This window comes from Streptopelia decaocto, assembly GCF_964273445.1.
Source record: "Streptopelia decaocto genome assembly, chromosome: 3".
NCBI lineage: Eukaryota > Metazoa > Chordata > Aves > Columbiformes > Columbidae > Streptopelia > Streptopelia decaocto.
Genome location: NC_138656.1, coordinates 67,280,324 through 67,301,851, shown reverse-complemented (window position 1 = coordinate 67,301,851; position 21,528 = coordinate 67,280,324). Strand labels below are relative to the sequence as shown.

The following is a 21,528-nucleotide window of genomic DNA, read 5'->3' as shown; positions in this document are numbered from 1 at the left end:
TGCCCAACTTTCCAGGCGTAACACTGCACTGTGCCATCCTTCAGATCTGCTATGTGGGATCACAGGCAGTAGCTTCTTGCTTCCCTGGATAGCTAGGCTAACACGGGTGGCTCACCTCACCTATCTGATAAAAGTTCAGGCACAAGTATGGCACCTAACCAACACAAATACAAAATTAAATGTTGCTAGCTTTCACAAAGAAGCGGCCTGAAAGGAACATCCAAGTCTGTTTTCTTAACTATGAGCCATTACAAATACATTTTATTTGGTGGATATTCATAGTTTTTAAAACCAGGAGCTAACTTTTTTCATCAGAGAAATGAAAAGTGGAATGTGTTCCAGTGGTATGGGGAGCTGCAGTCTCTGGGGCTGCTTCAGCTGCTATAGTGCAAGTGATGTTTAAACAGAATTTTCTACCCTTCAGTTTCATTAGCTTATTTAATCCTCAACTTCAGTACCTAATACAGCTTTCATCTGTCTCCCCTCCCTTGCTGCCTGTTTGCCCATGGGTGCATTTGCCACACAACTGTCCTTCCCAGCCACCTCTTCTCAGAAACATGAGCAGCTGTTTTTCTTTTGTCACTGAGGAAAACAGACGTGAGTCTCCAGTACTGGCATTCACCTTCATGAGAATTGATTTGTAGGGTCATTAATTAAAAAAAAAAACCAAAACCACAACTATTAAATATGAGGAAAGTAACTTAGAGACAGATTGTTAAGACTCGATTGACAAATAAACCTTAAATGGTAAATATTTTACATGACAGTCACTTCTAGACTAAGGTTACTTTTCCTACATACGGTTGTTCTGTAAGTCACATGAAACCATCATGAAGCTTATTGGTGAAGACTTTTGCTATTCTAAAGATGAACAACATTGATGTCAAATTAAATAAGGGAGAGAAAAAATGGTAAGTGGTACCTGCAAAGTGCCTGTGGCACAGCTCAGAGGACTGAAAAAATGAGGAAACTACTGACACATGGGACTGTCAGCTGCTCGTTAAATGGCTTTGCAAAGCCCTAGAAAGCAGATCTGAACAAAACAGCACAGTGAGCAGCGGGATGTTCAGGGGCAGCAACGGGATCCACATCATTATTCTGGTCTGCTCCTAAATCTGACAGGGAGTCCACTTCTTTCACTGGAAACTACCCTGACTTCAGCAATAAACAGCAGCTCCGTGACGATAAGGCCTTTAGCAATGGAGACCGGTATTTATGACACACCTCAGCATTTTGCTTAAGCTGTATTAAAGGTGTACTTGATGGCATATTTCACCACGTGTGTGTTCGTTTTGTGTGTGTGTGGTGGTGGTTGTTGTTTTTTTTTTTAATTTTAAAGCGAGTTAAGTATCCAGGATCCATTTTTGCAGGTATACTGTGAGAAACCTTCCTTCCTGAAGAAGCTTGAGACTCCTGTGGAGGCGGCCGAGCGCAGGTTGCTCGGGGCAGAGTCGGGCTGTGTGCGCCCCGGGGCCGCAGGCACAGCCCGGCCGGGGCGGGCAGCTGCGCTTCACGCTCCGGCTCTGCCGGTCGGTAGCACCAGCGGGGCCACGGCTGGCTCTGGTGGGAAGGATTCTTCAGCCACAGGTCCCGGCCTCTTCGGAAAGCCGCAACTCCCTTCTGGGTGCCCAGGGCTCGAAGGGACAGGCACCCGGCCACGGGTGCACCAGGCCACCGGCCTCAAAGCTGCCGGTGCCGTGAAGTCAGCCCTGCCCGCGGCCAGGCTGCCTCCTCAGCGCTGATCGGGGGCTGGCACCTCCTAAAGGCCACCCCGACTCCCGGCACGGCCGGTTGAAGGGGCAGCAGCTGCCCCCGCCGCCCCCCTCAGGCGTCGCTGCCCGGCAGCAAGCGAGGGGCCCCGGCTAAAAGTGGCTTTTGGCCTCCGGTGGTGCGGGCGGGGCGCGGTGGCGGTTTCCGGCAGTCCCGGAGAGGCAGCGAACGGCCGGGGCTTGCACAAGCCACCGCGGGCTGGCTCCTTTCCTCCGCGCTGGGACGGTCACATGAGCAGCCGTCGGCGGGCAGGGCGCTCCCGGGACGGCCAACATGGAGCTGCGGGGGGGACGCGCCGGCCGCTTGGCCCTCGGCCTGGCGCTGCTCTGCTCCGCGCTGGAGGCGCCGCCGGCCGGCCCGCAGCCCCGCTCCGCTGTGGGTGAGTCCGCCGGGAGCAGCGGCTGAGCGGGGCCGCCCCCGCACGGGGGTGACGGCGGGCAAGGGCCCGGCTGGGGCCGCCCGTGGAGAGGGGGGGAGGTGGGTGAAGGGCAGCCCGGCCCCGCTCGGCACCCGCGGTGCTTCCCCGGTCGCCGCCCGCCCCTCTGTGCTGCGAGCGCGGGGGAGCCCCGGTCTACGTGCTCCCCTCCGGCGCCTCCCTTCCCTCCGCTTCTCACTGCTGCCCGCACATAAACTGGTGCCATCGTGTTCCCCGTCCCAACTGGCTTCGGCTGCACGTGACTTTTAGATAACTAAATCCATCGCTGTTCAGGTGTGGGGGAGTGCCACGGGATCTAATTTGGTTAGCCAGGGTAGACCTGGCGCTCTGCCGGTGGCAGATGGGGTGAACCCTGCCCTGCCCTGGGCACAGTGTCCGCACTGCAAACAGTCAGGGTGGCTTCTGTGCTGTCAGCAAACACATGGTCTGCGTGGCGTGATCCCCCGTACTGTAGTGTACACAGGTGAGTGCTCCGAAATGGTTTCCACAGGATTTTCATTCCCTGTGTCTCATGTGCCCTGGACCAAACATGCCACGGAGTCCAGGCGTTTCCCTGTCGCCTGTTGGTAGGAGTCACAGTTTTGCAGATTTTGAAGGTTGCTGCTGGCTTTTGCTTCCTGAAATAAAACTCCTCGGGGTCCAGTCGTGTGCTCTGCCACAGGCTGAGCATGTGACCTTGGGAAAAACCAATTTATATCTGCCCCAGTTTCACAACCACTACTCCACTTTCCCAAGTGCTTTGAAACTGACATAAATAAATAAAACAATCTTATTTTACATAAAACCTGAAGGCTGTTAGTCTAATACAAGCTTAATCCATTTTGTTCACCATATTCCTGTACTTCTCAGCTGATCTTTCCCTGCAGTGCTAAGTACCAGTGGCTGAGAAGGTGTCAGCCTGGAGAGCAGTGAGTAAGTAGGCCTGACACACCTCTGTCTGGTGAGAAGCCTCATCTCTGCTACTGTGACTGCTGGGGAGAGAAACAGCTTTGAAATGTTTACACACGTGTTGTTTCTTGCCTTTCTTTCTAGATTGTGATCTTTTATGTTAGCTTCCAGCCAGGGAAAGTCTGGAAAAATAGTTAAAATGCAATTACCTCTCTTTTCAGGTGGAGTGGAGAAATCTTTCTGTCACCTCCTCTGCTCTCCAGTTTCCAGATTGGCATTAATGAAAAGGAGCTGATTTTCCAGTCCCTACCAACTGTCTGTTTTTTTTTTTTTTTTTTTTTTTTCCCCCCCTGCTGAATAGCTTAAACCTATGCCTCTGCTTCTGTTTTCAGTTTTTCTAAGTAGACTATGTGGATTGACTCTCATCGGGAAAGCAGAATTCACCCACACTTATCAGACAGGCTAATCGTCAATTTGTTGAATTTATGCTCCTTTACAAAACTTGAAAAAGGAATAGCAGTAGACAAACTGGAGCAAACTTGGCATTACCCATGTATATCCAGCTCATATGCAAATAATGCATTTTCTTTAATCTTTGTTTTCTGAAAACAGGGCAGTTCTGGCACGTATCTGACCTACATTTAGATCCGACTTACCACATTACCCCTGATCGCACCAAAGTTTGTTCTTCTTCCAAAGGAGCCAATGCCACTGACCCAGGCCCTTTTGGAGACTTTTTGTGTGATTCTCCATATGAACTTATTTTGTCAGCATTTGCATTCATGAAGGATTCAAAACAGCAGGTTTCATTCATGATTTGGACGGGGTAAGCGTTCAAGTGACTCTGCAGTTAAAGTTTTTAACAGCTGGACAACCATACAGTGCAGTAATTCACAAGGTTGTATTTACACCAACAGATCTGACTTTAGTATCTCACAAAGGCTACTTTTAAAATAGTCCCTTTAGCTGTCCAAATGGCCAAAAAGTGGAAGACTGAGTGAGAATATAAGGCCTCAGGAACAGATTTTGATCTCTGTAATAATCTCTGAACATTGTTGGACTGTTCATTGGGACTTTTACCACATGACTGTATTAGTGTAAGCTAATAGAAATGGTACTGGGAGGGTGGAACATGGAAAAAGCAAAAAGAAAAGTCAGAGGAATAACTGACTGGAATTAATTATGATGTGATGTATTGTATTTTGTAGGTCTTAAGTTTGTTAAATCTAAAGTGCATCCCTTTTTAGAAGATACCATTTAACTATCTTTTATTTGGTTCTGTGAGGTAACTAGAATCAAAATCAAATGTATGTGTATGAAGTTACCCTTCAGGTTCGGTGCCTGGATGAATTCTAGATCAGGGGCTAGTGGTGGAAGGATAGTGGTGTCATAGATGCTGTCTCCATTACTATCACTCATAGCTGCATGTGCTTCTAAAGAAAGTGTGGTTTCACAGCCCCTCATTGCAGTAGTTTGGATGTGTGTAGTCCCCTCTTGAGTAAAATATTTACCTTTTCTTTGCCCATGTTCCTTATTAGAAAATGGGCATAATAATTCTCTCTCACAGATGTGTTATCTGTGAGGCTTTGTGTGCTTTAGCAGTGCGACTGGAGAAAGAAGTGTGAAAGGGAGGCATATGAGTAGCTTGATAGTGCCATGCCTTGTTATTTCTAGATATTCGTGAAAGATAGCATTAATTTATGCTTTTGCCTTAGCAAAATTCTCCATTCTACCATCACATAATTTTTTATAGATCAACAGATAATTTATCAAAGAGATTAGTATCTTTGAGCGTTTATGAGAACTAGTTTGTTTGTCAATGACAGGGTCTTCTTTGCTGGGAAGTTTATGTATGTTGTGTCAATTTTGCTGGGGGAAATATGTGAAGACAAGTGATTAACTTATTTCACTTACATTATTATATTTCATTTTCAACAGGATGTTGTTAAAAGGGGAAAAAAGAACTTACAAGGTTGTGCAGATGACAGAAGATGTATAACCCAAACTGCACAGTAGCTCCAAATGATGGAGTTGAATTAAATTAATTTCTAAGAAATCTTAGTTATGTGAATCATAGGATAAACATTAGTCTACTTGGGGTTTTTTTTGTTTGTTTTAAAGCCTTTTCAGAAAGCTTTTCAGGCAATTCTGTGATTTAATTAACAAGGATATAGTTCATAGTATTACATGCTAGAATGTAGATGTGTTTGCGGAATTTTCTGCCTCATGTTGCTAATAAACCTGTGTTAATAAAACGTTTTCATTTTTCAGAGATAGCCCTCCTCATGTTCCTGTAAAAGAGCTCTCCACAAAATTGGTCATTAGCATCATTGGCAATATGAGCTCTACAATTCGTAATTTCTTTCCAGATCTTCAGGTTTTCCCAGCCTTGGGCAATCATGACTATTGGCCACAGGTAAAACACATTAGAAATTTGTTTCTAGATCATATTCAGTGTGTTTCTAACACTCAGAAAGCAGGTGTGAAAAAGAAGAGTTAAATCTGTGTAACTGTTATTCTGGAAACAGTATTCTACAATTCTCCAGTTAGTATTTAAAATTGTAGATAGTTCCAATCTAGAACAGAAAGTGCCTCTCTCTCTGTGTTAAGTTACCTAAGTAAACCTTGATGCCAGGTAAAATCTGTACATTGCCTGAGGCAATGCTGATCCTGCTAATCGTTCCCAATGGATTAGAACCACCAGGTCTCATCATAGTTAATACACACTTTATTTCTTGCTATGTAAGTCATGCATATGTGTACAATAACTTAATCTAACAGAAATTACTTCCTTAATAGATCTGAGAACATGTGTTAAGATTCAAGACCTACTGAAAATCTGTCTATTGAAATCACTGAAGTTTTTTTCATCAGACTAATGGCAGAATTTTTGTAATATACCCATCGTTTTGCTGCTTTTATTAAAAATATGTCTTTTTTTCTTTCCTTATTGGACACTTAGAAATATTTGCATTGGTGATTTACTGGATATGTGTGCCATTGCAGCTGAGGACAGTGCTTTTTTACTTTCAGTGTTCTGCGAATTATTTTTCTTGGCATAGCTCAAAAGTAAACAATTGCTTCATGTGTCCTTTAAAACATACTGTGGGTTGGTCTGTCAGCACGCAGAACTGAGAAGCAAATTCTGTCATTGGATCTGAGAGGATCAGAAGGAGCGGGTCAGCTAAAATATTTTGTTTGAAATGTGTAATGGGAATTCTGTAACACCCCTTCTTACCCCCAATGACTTTCGTTCCAGTTTGCTGTGGTGTTCATTAGACCTATCAGGGTATACCCTGGTGTAGTAGGTGATTGTATCATTGCTGGAGTTAGTGATTCCCATATCAGGGAGGTGCTCAAAGGGGACAAAGGGAAATGTGAGAGACAAAATAAGAGCTGAACATACCTTGGAAACAGGAGTGCACAAATAATGCTGAGACTTGAGTCTCTTTGCATTCATAGAATGGCAATATAGCTTCAGCTTGTTGTATACCCTGTCAGGCTGCCACATTGGTTCACCAGAAACCACCGGTATTTTGGTAAATAATACCTTAACTGAAGTCTCACTTAGTGTTTTGTTTTAATTTTGTTTTGTTTTTAGGAAGTCTTAACAGGCAATAGTTTGATATAGAAGAAAAAACTGTATACAGTAACCTTGTAGACAAAGAATATAATGACTTTTCCAACAAATATGAGTTTTGTTTTTAAAATTTAATCTGGAGATAGAAAAAAGATGGTCAAGAGAGGCAGATGGGCAGCAGATATTATTTTGAGACAGGCTGCTGACTGGAATAGCTGTTATAGTTCTCTCTGCACAAAGCCACACAGCAGTGTTTTTGTGATACTTGGCTTTGAAATGGCAGGTTTCACCGATGTGCAGAGCTGACACTTCTCTGTTACTGTTTGAAAAGGACCCCGGTATCAGAATTTCACCTCTATGGGGTCATTTCAGGTGGTTGGGTATTTTTTTTGGCTGTTGACAACATTTCTGTTTCTCATATGGACATAGTTGGCAAATGTCCCGTGGACTGGAAGCGATGTGGAGCAAGCCACACGCTAGAGGCTGTTCCAGAGCAAGTGTGAAAGCTGTGCACTCGCCATGCCCTGAAGAATTTTATTGCTCTCTGTTGTGTTCTAACCTGTCAGTCTTAAAAATTTAACAGTGTTGGGTGATTTTTCTTGCAGAACCTATTAAAAATACTACTCAAGTTAATCAAGCATTGGTGTACCTTTCAGGTCGTATATTGTGACCTAGGTCTTTCTCCATAGTCTTATTTGTTCCACATCCTTGCCTCTGCTTAAAACAAATTCTCAAACTGCTTTCTAATCCCCAAGTTCACAGAGCACTGACTTGCCTGGGTCCAAACTACCTTCAGTCCTTAACATAGCATCTTATCTAAGATCAGGTTTTGCTCTGCCTGTTAGTGTCTATTAGCTCTGGCTGAACTGGTATGGCTCAGAGCGTTCTGGATAACTCATATCTGTGCACTGCAAGCAAGAAATGTCTGAACAGGCTTCTGATTGCACTGCTCCTAGACAGAGATTTTGTGCCTAAGCCTCTAATAACATAGATTTAGTTTCAAAGATCTTAAAAAGGTCAAATTTTATGTTTAAGAAAACATGCACTGTAATACTGTGCCTATTTTTTGACCTTTGGTTGTTTTGTTTTGATCCAAGCAGGTATTTTAGGAAAGGCAAAGACAGGCTGGAATCGTCCTGTCAGGGTTAGACAAGAGCGTGGCTCTTCTCAGGCTGTGGCGCTTGGACATTGCTTGGCTCAGGCTGAAGAGTGCTACAGTCCTAATTAGAGCCCGTGGGAGAAAACATTGACAGAACTTTCTTTTGTGTTTTAAATGCTGTGTTACTAGGTTACAGGTTATCACGGAAATAGTTGTGAATTTCACCAGAATGTTTCCGAGAGCTGTAGTGGAGTTTTGAGGCGCTGCTATGAGCCCCAGTTTGCTTGAAAAATTAACCTGCTGTAAAGAAGCTTATGTTCAAGATTTTCTGCCAAGGCTCTTCATTTTTAGACTTCGAATCTTCAGTTTATATATTTATTAATTTTGCAGAATGTATGATTTTCTACTCTGCTGGGCTCCTAAAGCTTCAAATATTTCTGGCATTGGTATATCAATGCATTAACAAGGCCATACAGTCAGTTCTGACCAACTTTAGGCATTCGTTCCTGATCAGCAATACTGGATGTTCAAAAGTTTTTTTTTTTCCCTTTCCTGAGTTCCTCCTGGTGATGAATGGATACACTTTTGTGTTATGTGAGAGGGCAGGTGGGATAATTTAGTAATTTTTTTTGTCTGTGTGTCTGAATGGTAAAACTTAGGCAGGTTCTGCTCTCTGACAGGATCAGCTTCCTGTAACCACCAGTGAAGTTTACAATGCTGTAGCAGATTTCTGGAAACCTTGGCTGACTGATGAAGCGATCAATACCTTCAGAAAAGGTAAAAATATACCAGTAATGCATTATAAAGCTAGGACTTAGAGTACTGAGGTTTCTATTGATTTATCCCATTTGTTTAGCTAAGTCTCGTAGGATGAATTGGCACAATGGATTATTGTAATGCTTCTCCTGGAAGAGCTCACTTGTCTTTTTGAATAGCAATACTTACCGTCATGGTACATTTATTCTCTTCTGATGCAATAACTATTGCTTCTTGTAATGTGTACAGTATTATTTGGTTTGTACCAATGCATGTGAAATATTTATTTATTTATGATCTTATATCTTTTTAGCAAAGGACTGAAAAGTTCAGCACAATTTCCAATCCACTCAGACATCAGGGATGTGAAAGTTTAATTTATGGTTTTTGTGTCGTGAATGAGAATGAACTTTGGGTATAAGTGGAAGTAGAAACCCTAATAGGAAAAATAAAACTCGAAGGGGAAGTCCTTAAGTTAAGGGATATTGTTATAGCTCTGTTGCCATGGCTACGCTGAAGCCCATGATTTATGGAACTGCATCCACTGAAGAAGCTCTGTATGCCATGGAGGGTTTTTATGAGCTTGGATTGAAAAAAATGTGATCTTTGCTTTTCATCTTATTCCAGTCTGAAGTTAAATGACTTTCAAAATACAAGGCTACTAAACTCAAGCAGTTCTTCCTGGAGTAACCTATATGTTTGCACTATTTCCAGAAATGTGGACTTTTTAACAGTTACTTCATCTCTCAGTGTTGAAGAAATGTTAAAGGGCACTTCTTGTGTGTCAGTTGGATAATTGCATCTGAAAACTTTCAAGTAAAACACAAAGGCAATTACAAGAAAGAATTCATAAAAAAATTTAGTGTCAAGCTCTCCTACTAAAATGTTGCTAAAACCGAATCCTTAAGATGTTCTGTTGTGATAAGGTGCTGCATGGCTTGAATAAGCATGCCATTTTCCATTTTATTAGAAAGGTAAGGATGGGTATTTTGTCAGTGCTGGACTTTCATTCTGAAGTCACGCTTTGAAGCCTTTCATTTTTCAGATGATGTTCATCTCATTTTCACAGGTGGCTTCTACACACAGCTGTTTGAATCCAGTGATAGCTCTCAATCACTCAGGATAATCAGTCTGAACACAAATTTATATTACGGCCCCAACAGTGTAACTGTGAATATCACTGACCCAGCCGACCAGTTTGCCTGGCTGGAGGGAATATTAGAAACCTCTTCACAAAAGAAGGAAAAGGTAAGGGCTGTGAACAGAACCCATCAGCGTTATCTGTTTATACCTTGAAAAGAAAAAAAAGAGAAGTGAGTAGAGACAATGAAAATATAAACATTATTTTTTTCCCCAAGAATATGCTGAATTCACACACACAAACAAAATTCTACTTTTTTCACAGTATGATTTGAAACATTTTTACTGTTTTTATTTTGTATATGAAAACTGTCATGATTTATAGCTTTCAAAATGCCATTTCTAAGATATCATTATTATGAAATTGTAGTAACCATTTCCAAGTTATAGATGAAAGTATAAATTTCAAATGAAGGTGCTGATTGTGCTTTCTGTGTATAATTCCTTAGGTATATATAATAGGACATGTACCAATAGGATACTTGCCGTATGCAAGGAATACTACAGCTATCAGGGAGCATTACAATGAGAGACTGGTAAAGATTTTTCGCAAATACAGTAATGTTATTGTGGGGCAGTTTTTTGGACATACACATAGAGACAGTATCATGGTCCTGCTGGATGAAGAAGGTAATGATGCTACTTCATCTTTTTCTTCTTGATTAAAAGCAAATTAATACTTCCTTGCATGTTCTTACTGGTCAGCCTCTGTTATAAGTAACTGAAAACGGAAAGTGGGAAATATTGCTATTTATCTACAAGAGTTCAAGCCTCACACACTCCCAATTTTTCTCCAAAGAGAACCTTGCGTGGCAGACTGTCCTTTTCTGTTGAAGTCAGAAGAGACTCTCCAAGATTCTTGCTTTTTAAAATGAATGCTCATGGCTAGACAAGAATTTCTACTCTTTCCTCTCCGCTCCCTCAGTGACATGGGCAAATTATACTGGCCAGTTGCTATTGTGTAATGTGTCAAAGGGAATGTTCTCAGGCCAGCTAGACATGCTCTATGTTCTTGTGTTTCCTGCATCATTACTGTGCCTCTCTGCTGAGTTCCCTGCTGCTTCAAAGTTAATTAAGATAAGGGTAAGCAGGAGGCAGGGGAAAAAAAAAAGTCTCTGCCTGTTGCATCTCTTAGATCAGCTAATTTCCCTTCAAGAAAAGCACCCGGGTTTGAAACTTTTGTTTATTGCTTTGAAATCCCTTAGTGTTAAGCATGGGCATGGCCATATGGAGAACTCTAACACCTCTAACAGAGGAACTCTTAACGAGTAACTGGTTAAATATTTGTGTCTTTACCATAGAATAGTGGGAGGTGTGTTGCTTTGGTTTATGTAAAATACCCAAATATTAATTGGCTATTTTTTTTTTTTTTTTTTAATGAACTCATAAAAGCAATACACAGAACGCAAACCGGGGTAACAGTATTCTGAATAATTTACCTTTTTACATGGCATTATCATTAAATTAATCTTCAGTAAAAAGGAATCCAGCCATAGTGAAGGAACCTTGTTTTTATATTTTTTAAATGGTGTTCAAGGTAGTCTTATACCTGTGTATTTTGTACCTTTGCCCATTTGTGCATGAAACCAGCATCTCTACTGCAAATTTCACTGAGGACAGACTGATCTTGGTGCCTTGTCAAACTTGCATGTAGCTAAATACAGTTTGTGTTTATCTGTACTGTATTAGGCTGTCTCGTATTCATGCCATTTTCCTCTTGACAAAATTCCAGAGAATTCAAGATAAATGTAACAAACATTGTAGCCAACAGCAGTGTACTGAGATACAGAGCACAGTTTTATCTTCTCCAGAATAATCTATGAATTTCCAAGCTTTCAAAGCTTCTGCTCATACGTGGAGACTGATCTTGTGATCTCACTGCTGTGATGTTGTCAGAGAAAGGAATAGTTAGGGCTTCTTTTTTTTGTTCCACAGAGAACCTCTCAATATACTATGCATATGCTGTCTAATTAAAGCCTGTGTACATCCTCTTGTTTTGGTTGCTGTAAAGTTCTGTTTTCACGTACTAGGGGCTGGGCTAGTTGAGATGAGTGAAGTCAGGGTCAGGTGATGATACCGTGGTGTTTCAAATAACATCATAAATACATAAAGAAAAAAAAAAACTAACAACACGCAAAGTATAGCATGGAGACAGCAACCAAAAATTTTGAACATTTCTTCAGTAGAAATATGCAAAATACGGAGACCTTACATATAGGCAAGATCATTTTGCACAGCTAGTTGAATTGGTGGGAAGTCTCTAGTATAGAAAAATTTAAGTGGTACACATGGAATGTGTACTGTGGTATTTTACACAGATTTGGGTCTATCCAGTGAAACACAGTGATATAGCTAACCCAGGAAAAAAAGTGCTAATGTACTTAAGCCAGTTACTCTGGTTCTTGCTGTGTTGGTTCTTGCTGTGTTGGTTCTCTACAAAAAACATTTGCTTGAGAAAGAAGTGATTAGAAGGGAACAGTTTCCTCACCTTCCCTCTTGCTGCAGAAAAGCCAGTAAATTCCTTGTTTGTGGCACCTGCTGTAACCCCAGTGAAGAATGTGTGGCAACTGGAGTCCAATAACCCTGGTGTCAGATTGTATCAATATGATCTTCTTGATTACAGCTTGCTGGTAAGTAAAGATTTTAAAGCATTGTTTAAGACTTCAAATATAATGCCATTAAAAATTACAGCAAGATGTCAGTCTTTTTAGTATTATGTACATTGGTGGAACTTTGGTGCTTACTCTTTATTTTTCTTCTTGGGCAAAGGAAAGAAAATCTTGGTCAGTCTTTCTGTGCCTGCAGGACTACCCAATACTTTCTGTTCTGTATGAAATATTCTTACGTCATAGAATCAAAGAGTCAGAAATTTTCTGGGCAGAATCCTGAAACTATTTACAGGGAGCTCTGCAACAGTGAAAAAGGTTCACCGAAATCCTGGCCTTGTTTACATACCAATGTTTGCTGGTGAATCATTTTTAACCCTGTGATGTCTTTTGTAATCATGCACCTTTCTATATAGAGTTTATACTTTTTAAAGATAAATTTAGAAGCAAAAAAGTAGAATATTCTGTAGTCTCATGTGATTTTTTTGAAATAAATTAAATCCTGTATAATTGTTTTGGCTCTGAATGACTCGGATATTCTCTCTAATTCAGGGTAAAATCTTGACCTCACTGAGTTCAGTGACAACACATCCTGCAGCTTGACTGGTTTCTTTCTAGAGACCTGTGCTAATACAGGCTGCTCCTTTCTTCTGCACATTTCACTCCTGCATCTCCATCTCTCCCTTTCCCTTAAATTCTCCCTGGGCCATTATTTTTCTTTCCATTCCACCCCTCCAGCAGTGCCGGCAGAAGAGAGACTTCTAGTTCTCACCTTTCTGCCCCACTTCTAAAGCAGACATGAGCACAGTGGAGGATGGTTTCCAGTTGGGACAGGAAAGACCCCTAACACAGCCACTGCTGCCTTTTGTGGCTCCTTTTTGTTCTCCTCCCCATCCCCCCCCATTACTGCACTGCAAGTACCAGCTTTGGGTGTAAGCCCAGCTCTTGGGGTGGGACGTGACCTTCTATTCAGTTGTGAATAATGAGGAGTGACAGCTTCCTAATCAATAGGTCACTCTAGAGACTTAATGAAGCAGGGAAGAAAGCAATACAGCCGTGCCTATTTTTGTTTCCTCTTTATTTTATTTTATTTTATTTTTTTTTTAACTGTAGGATCTTTGGCAGTTTTACTTGGACCTCAGAGATGCCAACAAGAAAAATGAATCAAACTGGAAATTAGAATACATCCTGACTGAAGCTTACGGCATTGAAGATTTGAAGCCAGAAAGCCTATATGAAATGGCCAAGCAGTTGTCTCTGCCACACAGCATACTGTTTGAGCGGTATTACAGTAATTTCATTGTGAGTTACGACAAAACCCTTGTCTGTGAAGAGGGGTGCAAGGCCTGCCAGATATGTGCCATCCAATATTTGGATTACTCCTCGTACACAGATTGTATCAATCGTGAAGCAACATGGAGATGAAATCTCCGTGCAATTTATGCTGATAGTGACTTTAGCCTGTGATTTAAAGAACCTGCTTATCCTTTGCCTCAAGCAGGGACATGCTGAGAGGTAGCCTGTGGGACTTCTCTGAATTTCAAGGGTGCAATAAGTCTCCCCAGATCTTTCTTCTTGTAAACACATTTTCCTTCCACATCTAGATAAAAATTTATTTGCTGTGTAATAGTGGCCAGATACTTCGTTGTTGTTTCAGGTGTTCTTTGGAAATCCAAGTCTGTTCTCAGGGTGTGTAAACGTAGGCAATGCAATTTCAGGCAGGGGTTTGTATGGGGGCAGGCTTCAACCATCTGCTGTCACAATTTGCAAACTGAAATCTGCAAAACCCGCATTTGCGGAGATTGCAGTGCAGTTATGTTGTTGATACGATGCCAGTATTGGGCACCTTCCTGTGCCAAGTTTCCTTCTTAACCCCTTAAGCCCACCTCTGTTGAGGAGCATTTTCTAACAACAGCATAAAAGTAACTTAATGGAACACAAACTTCTGTCCTGTAAATACTAAATGCATTTTTTTCAAAAGTGTGTGTTTGCCCAGCACAAAGTGCTTTTTTCTTATAGGGCTATGTACATTGGTACTGCTATCAGGCAGTCTCCTGGTATGAGATTTTGCAGCAGGCCATGAATCAGGTTTAAATTGATCAACATCACTAGACATAGCATGTATGTTTCTGTGCAGCACAGGTAAACATGTACTTGCCATGGTGTTTCTCGCGTTTCTTTTTTCACAGAGCAGTCTAATACTTAATCTGAAGATTATCACAGGTATGAATTTACAATTGCACAGACCTGTTATTATTCTTCTTGTGGTTAAATGTGTGAATGAGAATATTAAGTAGGGCATTTATCTAGTGTATATAACCAAGAAGGACTTTTACTCATTTTTCTGTCACATCAAGAGCTATACTTTTGGAACCTTTGGTCAATGTACTGCCATACAGACCCTTCACTAGGTAATAGTATTCCAGGGTAACTGGAGCTGTAGAAGTGGTTATGAGAGAAATCCGATTGCTAACTGCTTATTTTTGTGAGAGTCAAGCCTTTACTGTAGCTGTTGAAGAATTTTCTGGTTTTGTTTTCACTCAAGGTTGAAAAACTTAGCAGAATATTTCCTGACAAATCTTCTAAGTCTGTAGTATTCATAACTGTAGAGGCAGACCCCTCAGGTTTGTCGTGCATCAGTCAACCACAGCGGTAATGGTTGGTTTGCTAAATATGCATTCAGAAACAAATCCTCTAGTGGCAGTAATGTTTAGAAATGCCATTAATAATGCACAGTAGGCAGTACTGTATTTTAAATTCTGTGCTTGGAGAGGGCATGGTGGGCACGTAAACTCTTCAGAGCTATCTGCTCTGGCTAATTTTGAATATATCTGGATATGTAAATAACCTGAGTTAAAGTGAGTTCTGTGCAGACTGTGACTGTGAGGATGTACCAGGAAGTTTCAGCCCTGAAAGCTGATGATTCTCTCTGTGTTGGATGTGTTTCTTCATTGGGTTTCTCAGGGTTTTTTTCATTACAAAATCCCTGTGTTACCAGTATCTGTTCTCCAAGGGCAAGCAAGGAAAGTTGTGGGCGGATAGCATAAGGGCAATTGCAGCTGATCGGATTGCTGAGCTTCCTACAATTTGCCAGATGGGTTTTGTTCAGTTCAGTCTTGTGCTTTGAACAACTGTCTCTTTTCTCATACTGGCTTGTTCCTGTGAGTTTTGTGACTTCTGTTTAAATTTAATACCTACAAGACATCATGGAAACTCTATGAAAATTATCTAGTTGTATTTTTCCATTAAGGAGTTCTTTATTACTGAACTTTAGGGAAAGCTGAAGCACAAGGCAGATTGGTAGCTGCAGAACCCTAGGAAAAGTCATATGCTGCTAAGGAGTTGTTGGGCATCTTGCTTCCTAGATTTCTTTTTTTGTGCATGTGTGTCAGTAGATGTTATTTAGTGAGCATGAACAAATAAATGCCTACAAATATCTAAATAGCAAACTATGATCCAGACATACCATTTTTTAATCTGGACTTCAATTGAAGCCAAGAGTTGGATGGCATCAGCCAAGGAGGTTTGTTTGTTTGTTTGTTTTAGCCAGAGATATATGTCCACTAGGGTTACATTTAGCCAGGGTATATCCTCCAAGATGCACCTGGTTGTGCAGGCTAGCATTCTCTGCTTCTCCTGTATGTAACTGTACTCATGCAAATGCAAGCCTAACTTGGCCAAGAAAGATCCAGGAATGTGTTTGACTGCATCATCTTGTAACACAGACATAAACCAAGGGGAAGGCTTCTAGGAATGTTACACTGTAAAAAACCAAGAGATAAATCACATGAACAATTTAGATGACACCTGGGTGTAAGGGGAAGTAGAAGGAGACCATCATATTTTTATTTCAGGTTCCAACTCCATGTATCTTCATTTCTTCATGTATCTATGAATGTTATAATGGTAAGTTATTCTTCCGTGACAGAAGCTTTTTGTAAAGAATCATGGAAAATGCCAAAGAGACATGACATGATAAAGTTGCTGACTCCTGTAAACCAGATTCCTGTTTCACTTTTCACATGATACTTTTTGGCCCCATCTTGCATGAAGGATTAGGGGGAATATTTGTAAGGTCGCATTTGACAGAAAGACAAATTACTCCCCTTAGTGAGTTAAAAAGCTTTTAATTTATCTACAATTAAACTTGAGGCAAATGAACAAGGAGAGTAATTTCTCAAATATTCTAGGATTTAATTTCCAGTTTTTGAAGGTAAGTAGTTTCCAAAGGAAGTACTCCTACTTCTTCATAGCAGTACTGCCATGTAGCACATCTTCTCTGGGTTTTAAATGGTTACTGGCTCTTGGAGATCATGTCACCTGATGAATCTGGAACCTTGTGGTAGATGCAGGTCTCAGCCCACATCCAGGGAATAACTGGAGCCTATGGAAGGAATCTTCAGAGTCCAGCTCAGCTAGCCAGCAGAAAAGGGATGTGATGGAAACAAAAGATCTATCCTTAAGCAGGCTGGTGTCTCCTTCCAGTTAGTTTCTGTGCTTTACTTCTCTGCTGGAGTTAACTGTCTGAGCTTATGTCTACATGAACAGGCACTGCAGCCTAATAGGAGTGCCTTCCTTAACAGGAGAGTTGGTTCTGAGGAACTGATGTGACTGCTGCACATTTCATTAGCAATTGGAGGATGTTAGATGTACCCTTGAAGTGCAGCTGCCAGCTGCCTTGCATCTGAAAGAGCATTGTCCAAGAGCACTCTGCAATACAAATGAAAGCACATTAAGTGGGGATGATCAGTAAAGTCTGTTCAAAGGTGTGCTCCCGATCCAAACTCAAGTGAAGGTGTGCTCAGAGGCCTGTGTTAATTGCTTTAGTTTGGGGCACTCAGTAGTGCCGGGATGTGATCTCATAATTTCTGTTGTTTGTCACTTGCCAGCCTGAAGAAATTGAAATGATTGGAGGAGATGGCCAGTAACTGAACATACTGTTAGTAAAATTTAAGTGGTGAATTTAAGTTGTCTAAAGACAGAAATAGGTAACTAAGTACATGTAGTCCCTTGTGGTCCATTTCCGGTATGGACAAATGCTGAGCACATAGCACCTTCAAGGGTAAGTATCTAGTTTAACACTATCATATAAGTTCCCTCTGTGGAAACACCACTCTCAAGAAGATGAGTTGTCACATCAGTCTAAGAATAAAACTTCTTGGAAGTCCCTCTTGTGCCCAGTCAAGAGGAATTATGACACTTTCAATGAAGAAGGGGACTGTAACTGTCTAAACAAGACTAGTTGCTTTCCTTCCTTGTTTTCTAAAAGCTGAAGACTAGCTTTTATGTGCTTACCACTACAGTTTTCAACAAGAAACTAGTGTTTTAGATAATTCACTTGTCATCTGTCAGCCACAGCTTTCTTGTTTTGCTGGAGGAAGGTCCTACCTCAGAATTCTACCAGTTTTGTTATTTGCTGGCCTGCAAAGAAGCCTAGTGTACAACGAATGTGGTGGGTTTTTTTTTCTTTTATACTGTGTGTGAAATATCACAGCTGTAGAAATTAAAAGCAAACATACAGAGGAAAAATAACTGAAAATGTTAACCATCTGTGTATGCTTTCTTAGTTTCTGATGGTTGTGGGAATGGCAAAGGCACCGTACTGAATAAACATTGCCAGTGTGCTACTGAACATGATACATCAATTCTTATGAAAATAGGTATCAGGAGAGTGGTCACAAGTAGGATGGAACATGCAGTAGGCAGATGACTGAAATTGTAACAAGGGAATCACTTAAAACCAAAAATGTTGAAAGCAAAACCACTGGAAATGTGGCAAAACCCAGCCCTAAGCACTTAGTGAAGCAGTGACAAGAGCACTGATGTGCTTACAGATGTGGCCAAATTATAGCTCTTTAAGTGCAACTTATATTGCCTTCAGTGGTAAAGCTATATTGAAAGACTGTCTGGAAAATGCCTTCTATTATCTGCATTTCTATCAAGTTGTGATCTGAATCTACCTGTCAAATGTGTTACAGGTAATTACAGAAATATTCCTCCATCATGTCTTCCAGTTTGCATTGGGTAAGAAAACTGGACATGCTGTTCTCATACCCTATAAACTATTTGTTAGATTTTAAAGCAACCACTCAGACATCATTAATAATTAAGCTGGACGAGTTTCAAGTGTGGAGCTGGGCAAAAAAAAAGTTCTTCCCATCCTCAAAAGCATCTTGAGACCTCAATATTTCCCACTGGAATAGAACCAAGATCTTGCTGAGGTATTAGGCAGGGAGATAAACGAACTGGGGATCTGCGCCTGAGCCTTCCACCTTCCCCTTCAAGCACTTGCTGTGCTTCTGTCATGGTGTTTAGGCTTTCTCCTTCTTCCTTGGAACTGAAAAAAATTCTAAATTAAAATTCTGATTGGAACTGTTGCATTTATATACAAAATTCTGATATTGTTACAGCATTTTCCACTGAAAACTGTTAAGCAGTTCTCAAGAATTTTTCCCACATGCTATGAAGTTTATTGGACACTTTGCCTGTCCAACGTGGTACATGCCAATGGATACACTCCAACAACATTTTTTGTACTATATAATGTATGACTTTTGATAGTTAATGTAGGCCAGGTGATCAGTTGGTAAAAACTGGCTTTGGAGCACTGGAATTAGTAGAGTGATGGATTAATGAATAAAGTAATGAATAAGCCTACTTCAGATTCAGGAATGGGTTTTCAAAAATACCTAAAAAATATTTCTGTGTGACATAATGCAGTCCCACCTGGAACTGAACAAGCAGACTTGGGTAGTGGCCGTAGAGGAGCTGTATCAGCACTGTGCTCTTCCTGAAATGATTCCCCCTGTAGCCCAGAGTGATGTGATAACACAGGTATCCTCTTTCCCCCTTCAAATCTACACTGGATATTTGCCTGTATAGTGTTGATTTATGGCATGTAAATATATACATACAGACTTACGTGTACAAATCCAAATGAATTGTGCTGCCAGGCCTTCTGGTTTGATGTTTGTGGACTATACATGGACAACCCTTCTGCTGTATTTCTAGGGATGTTGGGGCACTCCACATCTTGCGGATTCTAAAGTTTACAAGACAATTTAGAAATGCCCAAGGCTGCTAAAGGATGGCAATTTCTTCAGGCTCTTGTGTGAGCATTGAACCCAACATCTCCAATGTTCAGCCTAGCAGGATCTTCCTTCAAGCGGGGATGGTGATAAAAGCTGGTAGTTGTATCCCTCACATGCAGAAAGACTCTTCTTCCAGATGGATAGGGTATCTTAAAATGCTTGCATGCTGCTCTGGCTTTTTAATGCCTTATAAAAGGGGAACTATCAATTTTTAGATACTTTGAAAAGCTTTCCCTGGCCACTTTCTCATTCATATTTTGTTGGACATTTCTGGTAGAACTTGTCTCGTATATTGGTATATTTTACACCTATGAAAACTTCTATGTGCCACAGAACATTTTTAAACCAGTTGAAACTTAAGACTTTGGTAAAGTATCCATCTAAAAGATTCTGATGTTGTTGCAGCTGATTGCAATGAAGTGTGCATTTTACATAGCCTTGATTGAGTCACTGAAAAGGACGTTTAACTTAGTCTCACAGGAGGGAATATTTGATGTTGTTTTTACATCAACCCAGCTGAAACCTTCCAACATTTCTTACAGACTTTGTTGATAGCTAACAAGACATGTTTCAAGCTGTCTGTTCTTAAGAAATAAGAAAGTGGAAGTCTCTCTAAAAAAAAAAAAATCTAAATGAAAGTATTTATACAGAACTTGAAATTCTAGACAGGCACAGGATTTTGCTTAGAATAATTGCCAGTGTACAATGAAGGACTTTTCTATAGTATATTTTGTGTTTCTCCCCTCCTCCAATCCCCGTGGCCAAAGCAAATTTCTGCTGAGTGGTGTCAGAATACCATAGCAACTATCTTGTGACAGAGCTGAGGATGTTTTGTTCTGCAGAGGGCCCATTAATCACTTACATTGCCCCCAGCCCACAGTCCCATCCAATGTGATTCTGGGAATTTTCTGCTGAAAACTGTTGCTGAATATTTGTATGGATGAAGCAGTCCCCTCAGACAGGCCCATGGGGGAAGGGGACTGTGTTAATTGTCGTGTGTGAGGCTCTAGGGATGGACAGAGGGATTCCTATTGCCAGGAGACAGGAGTTTTCCCTTCGTCCCGTCGGGGGAAGGAGGAGCAGGGGAAGGGGAGTTTGCCTGGGAGCGCATCCGAGGCTGGTGGTGGGGCAGCTGAGGAGAGCACAACATGTCCTGTGGGCTAGTTTGGGTGTCCATCTGGGTGGTTTTCCATTGGGTGTGGGCACTGATGCTGGAGACCTGTGATTGTTCCACGCTGCCTCTGCTCCTTGCAGCCACACAAGCTCCCCACTCTCAGCAGCCACCACCCCTTTCCTCAGCCCATCTCTCTACTCGGGGTTTTTAAGTTACTCCTCTGAGGTGTCATGTTTTTCCCTGTCACCAAATCATATTTCCTCTTTTATTTAACTGCTAAATGCTATGACCTTTTTTTTTTTTCTTTTTTTTTTTTTTTTTTTTTTTGGTATCAGTTCAAATCAAATTTACAGTGGAGCCCATGGTTCAGAATATGCCAGCAATTAAGCTTTGACCCATCAAAACAGTCAAAAAGTTCCCACTTGCTCACTGCATTTACTTACTCACTGAGTTCATAAGACCTTCCAGCTAGAGCAGAAATTCAGCCTGTTGGAGTTTGTATTCTTGAATATATTTGCTGCTTGTGTCACAAACGGTGCCTCAAATAATTTTGAGAACTGAGAGTCCTGAAAAATGAATAATTAGGAAATCTGAATGTGGCTCATCCTGTATCCTGATTGTCAGTACTTACTCCAGATACGTAAACAATAAAAGCCTTAGAACAGAAAGTGTTTCTATACCTGAATCGTATTTGCTACTTTCATATAATTGTACAGAAAAACAATTGCTGTGTGATCAGTTGGGTAGATGCAAAAGTGGTTGGTTGTGCATGGAAGAGGGGTGGCCCTCAGCTGCCCCTGTCTTTTGGAGCACTGTTTGGATGGAAAATAGGATCCTATCTTACCTAATGATTTATGTGAAAACATGTCAGTGCTTCTCAATGCCTCGGAGGGGAAGTTTTCCCACAGAAATTTGCATATCTGCCCTAGCACTGTTTCGTGCCAGGCCACGTTTTTCTGCCACCTTTCTCTTTTGGTACAAAGATAACATGAGCAGTCAGGCCCTCACACTGCGCCATTTCCTTTGCAGATATACTGATTTCCTTTTG

General features: G+C 41.2%; 1 protein-coding gene across 1 annotated transcript; it reads left to right on the top strand.

The window, feature by feature from the left end:
- Positions 1 to 1,929: 1,929 nt before the first annotated feature.
- SMPDL3A (sphingomyelin phosphodiesterase acid like 3A) lies at positions 1,930 to 21,181 on the top strand. The gene is made up of 8 exons (XM_082047834.1): positions 1,930 to 2,149; positions 3,707 to 3,920; positions 5,366 to 5,510; positions 8,454 to 8,550; positions 9,599 to 9,777; positions 10,119 to 10,299; positions 12,175 to 12,299; positions 13,389 to 21,181. Exons 1-8 carry the CDS (start codon positions 2,044 to 2,046, stop codon positions 13,698 to 13,700), a joined length of 1,359 nt encoding a protein of 452 aa, XP_081903960.1. The 5' UTR covers positions 1,930 to 2,043; the 3' UTR covers positions 13,701 to 21,181.
- The last annotated feature ends 347 nt before the right edge of the window (positions 21,182 to 21,528 follow it).

Bases quoted from the DNA above. Each gene is read 5' to 3' on its own strand.
- SMPDL3A (XM_082047834.1), top strand. From the start codon at position 2,044: ATGGAGCTGCGGGGGGGACGCGCCGGCCGCTTGGCCCTCGGCCTGGCG. The intron at 2,150-3,706 runs GTGAGTCCGCCG...TTCTGAAAACAG, and splicing joins GCAGCCCCGCTCCGCTGTGG to GGCAGTTCTGGCACGTATCT. The intron at 5,511-8,453 runs GTAAAACACATT...GCTCTCTGACAG, and splicing joins ATCATGACTATTGGCCACAG to GATCAGCTTCCTGTAACCAC.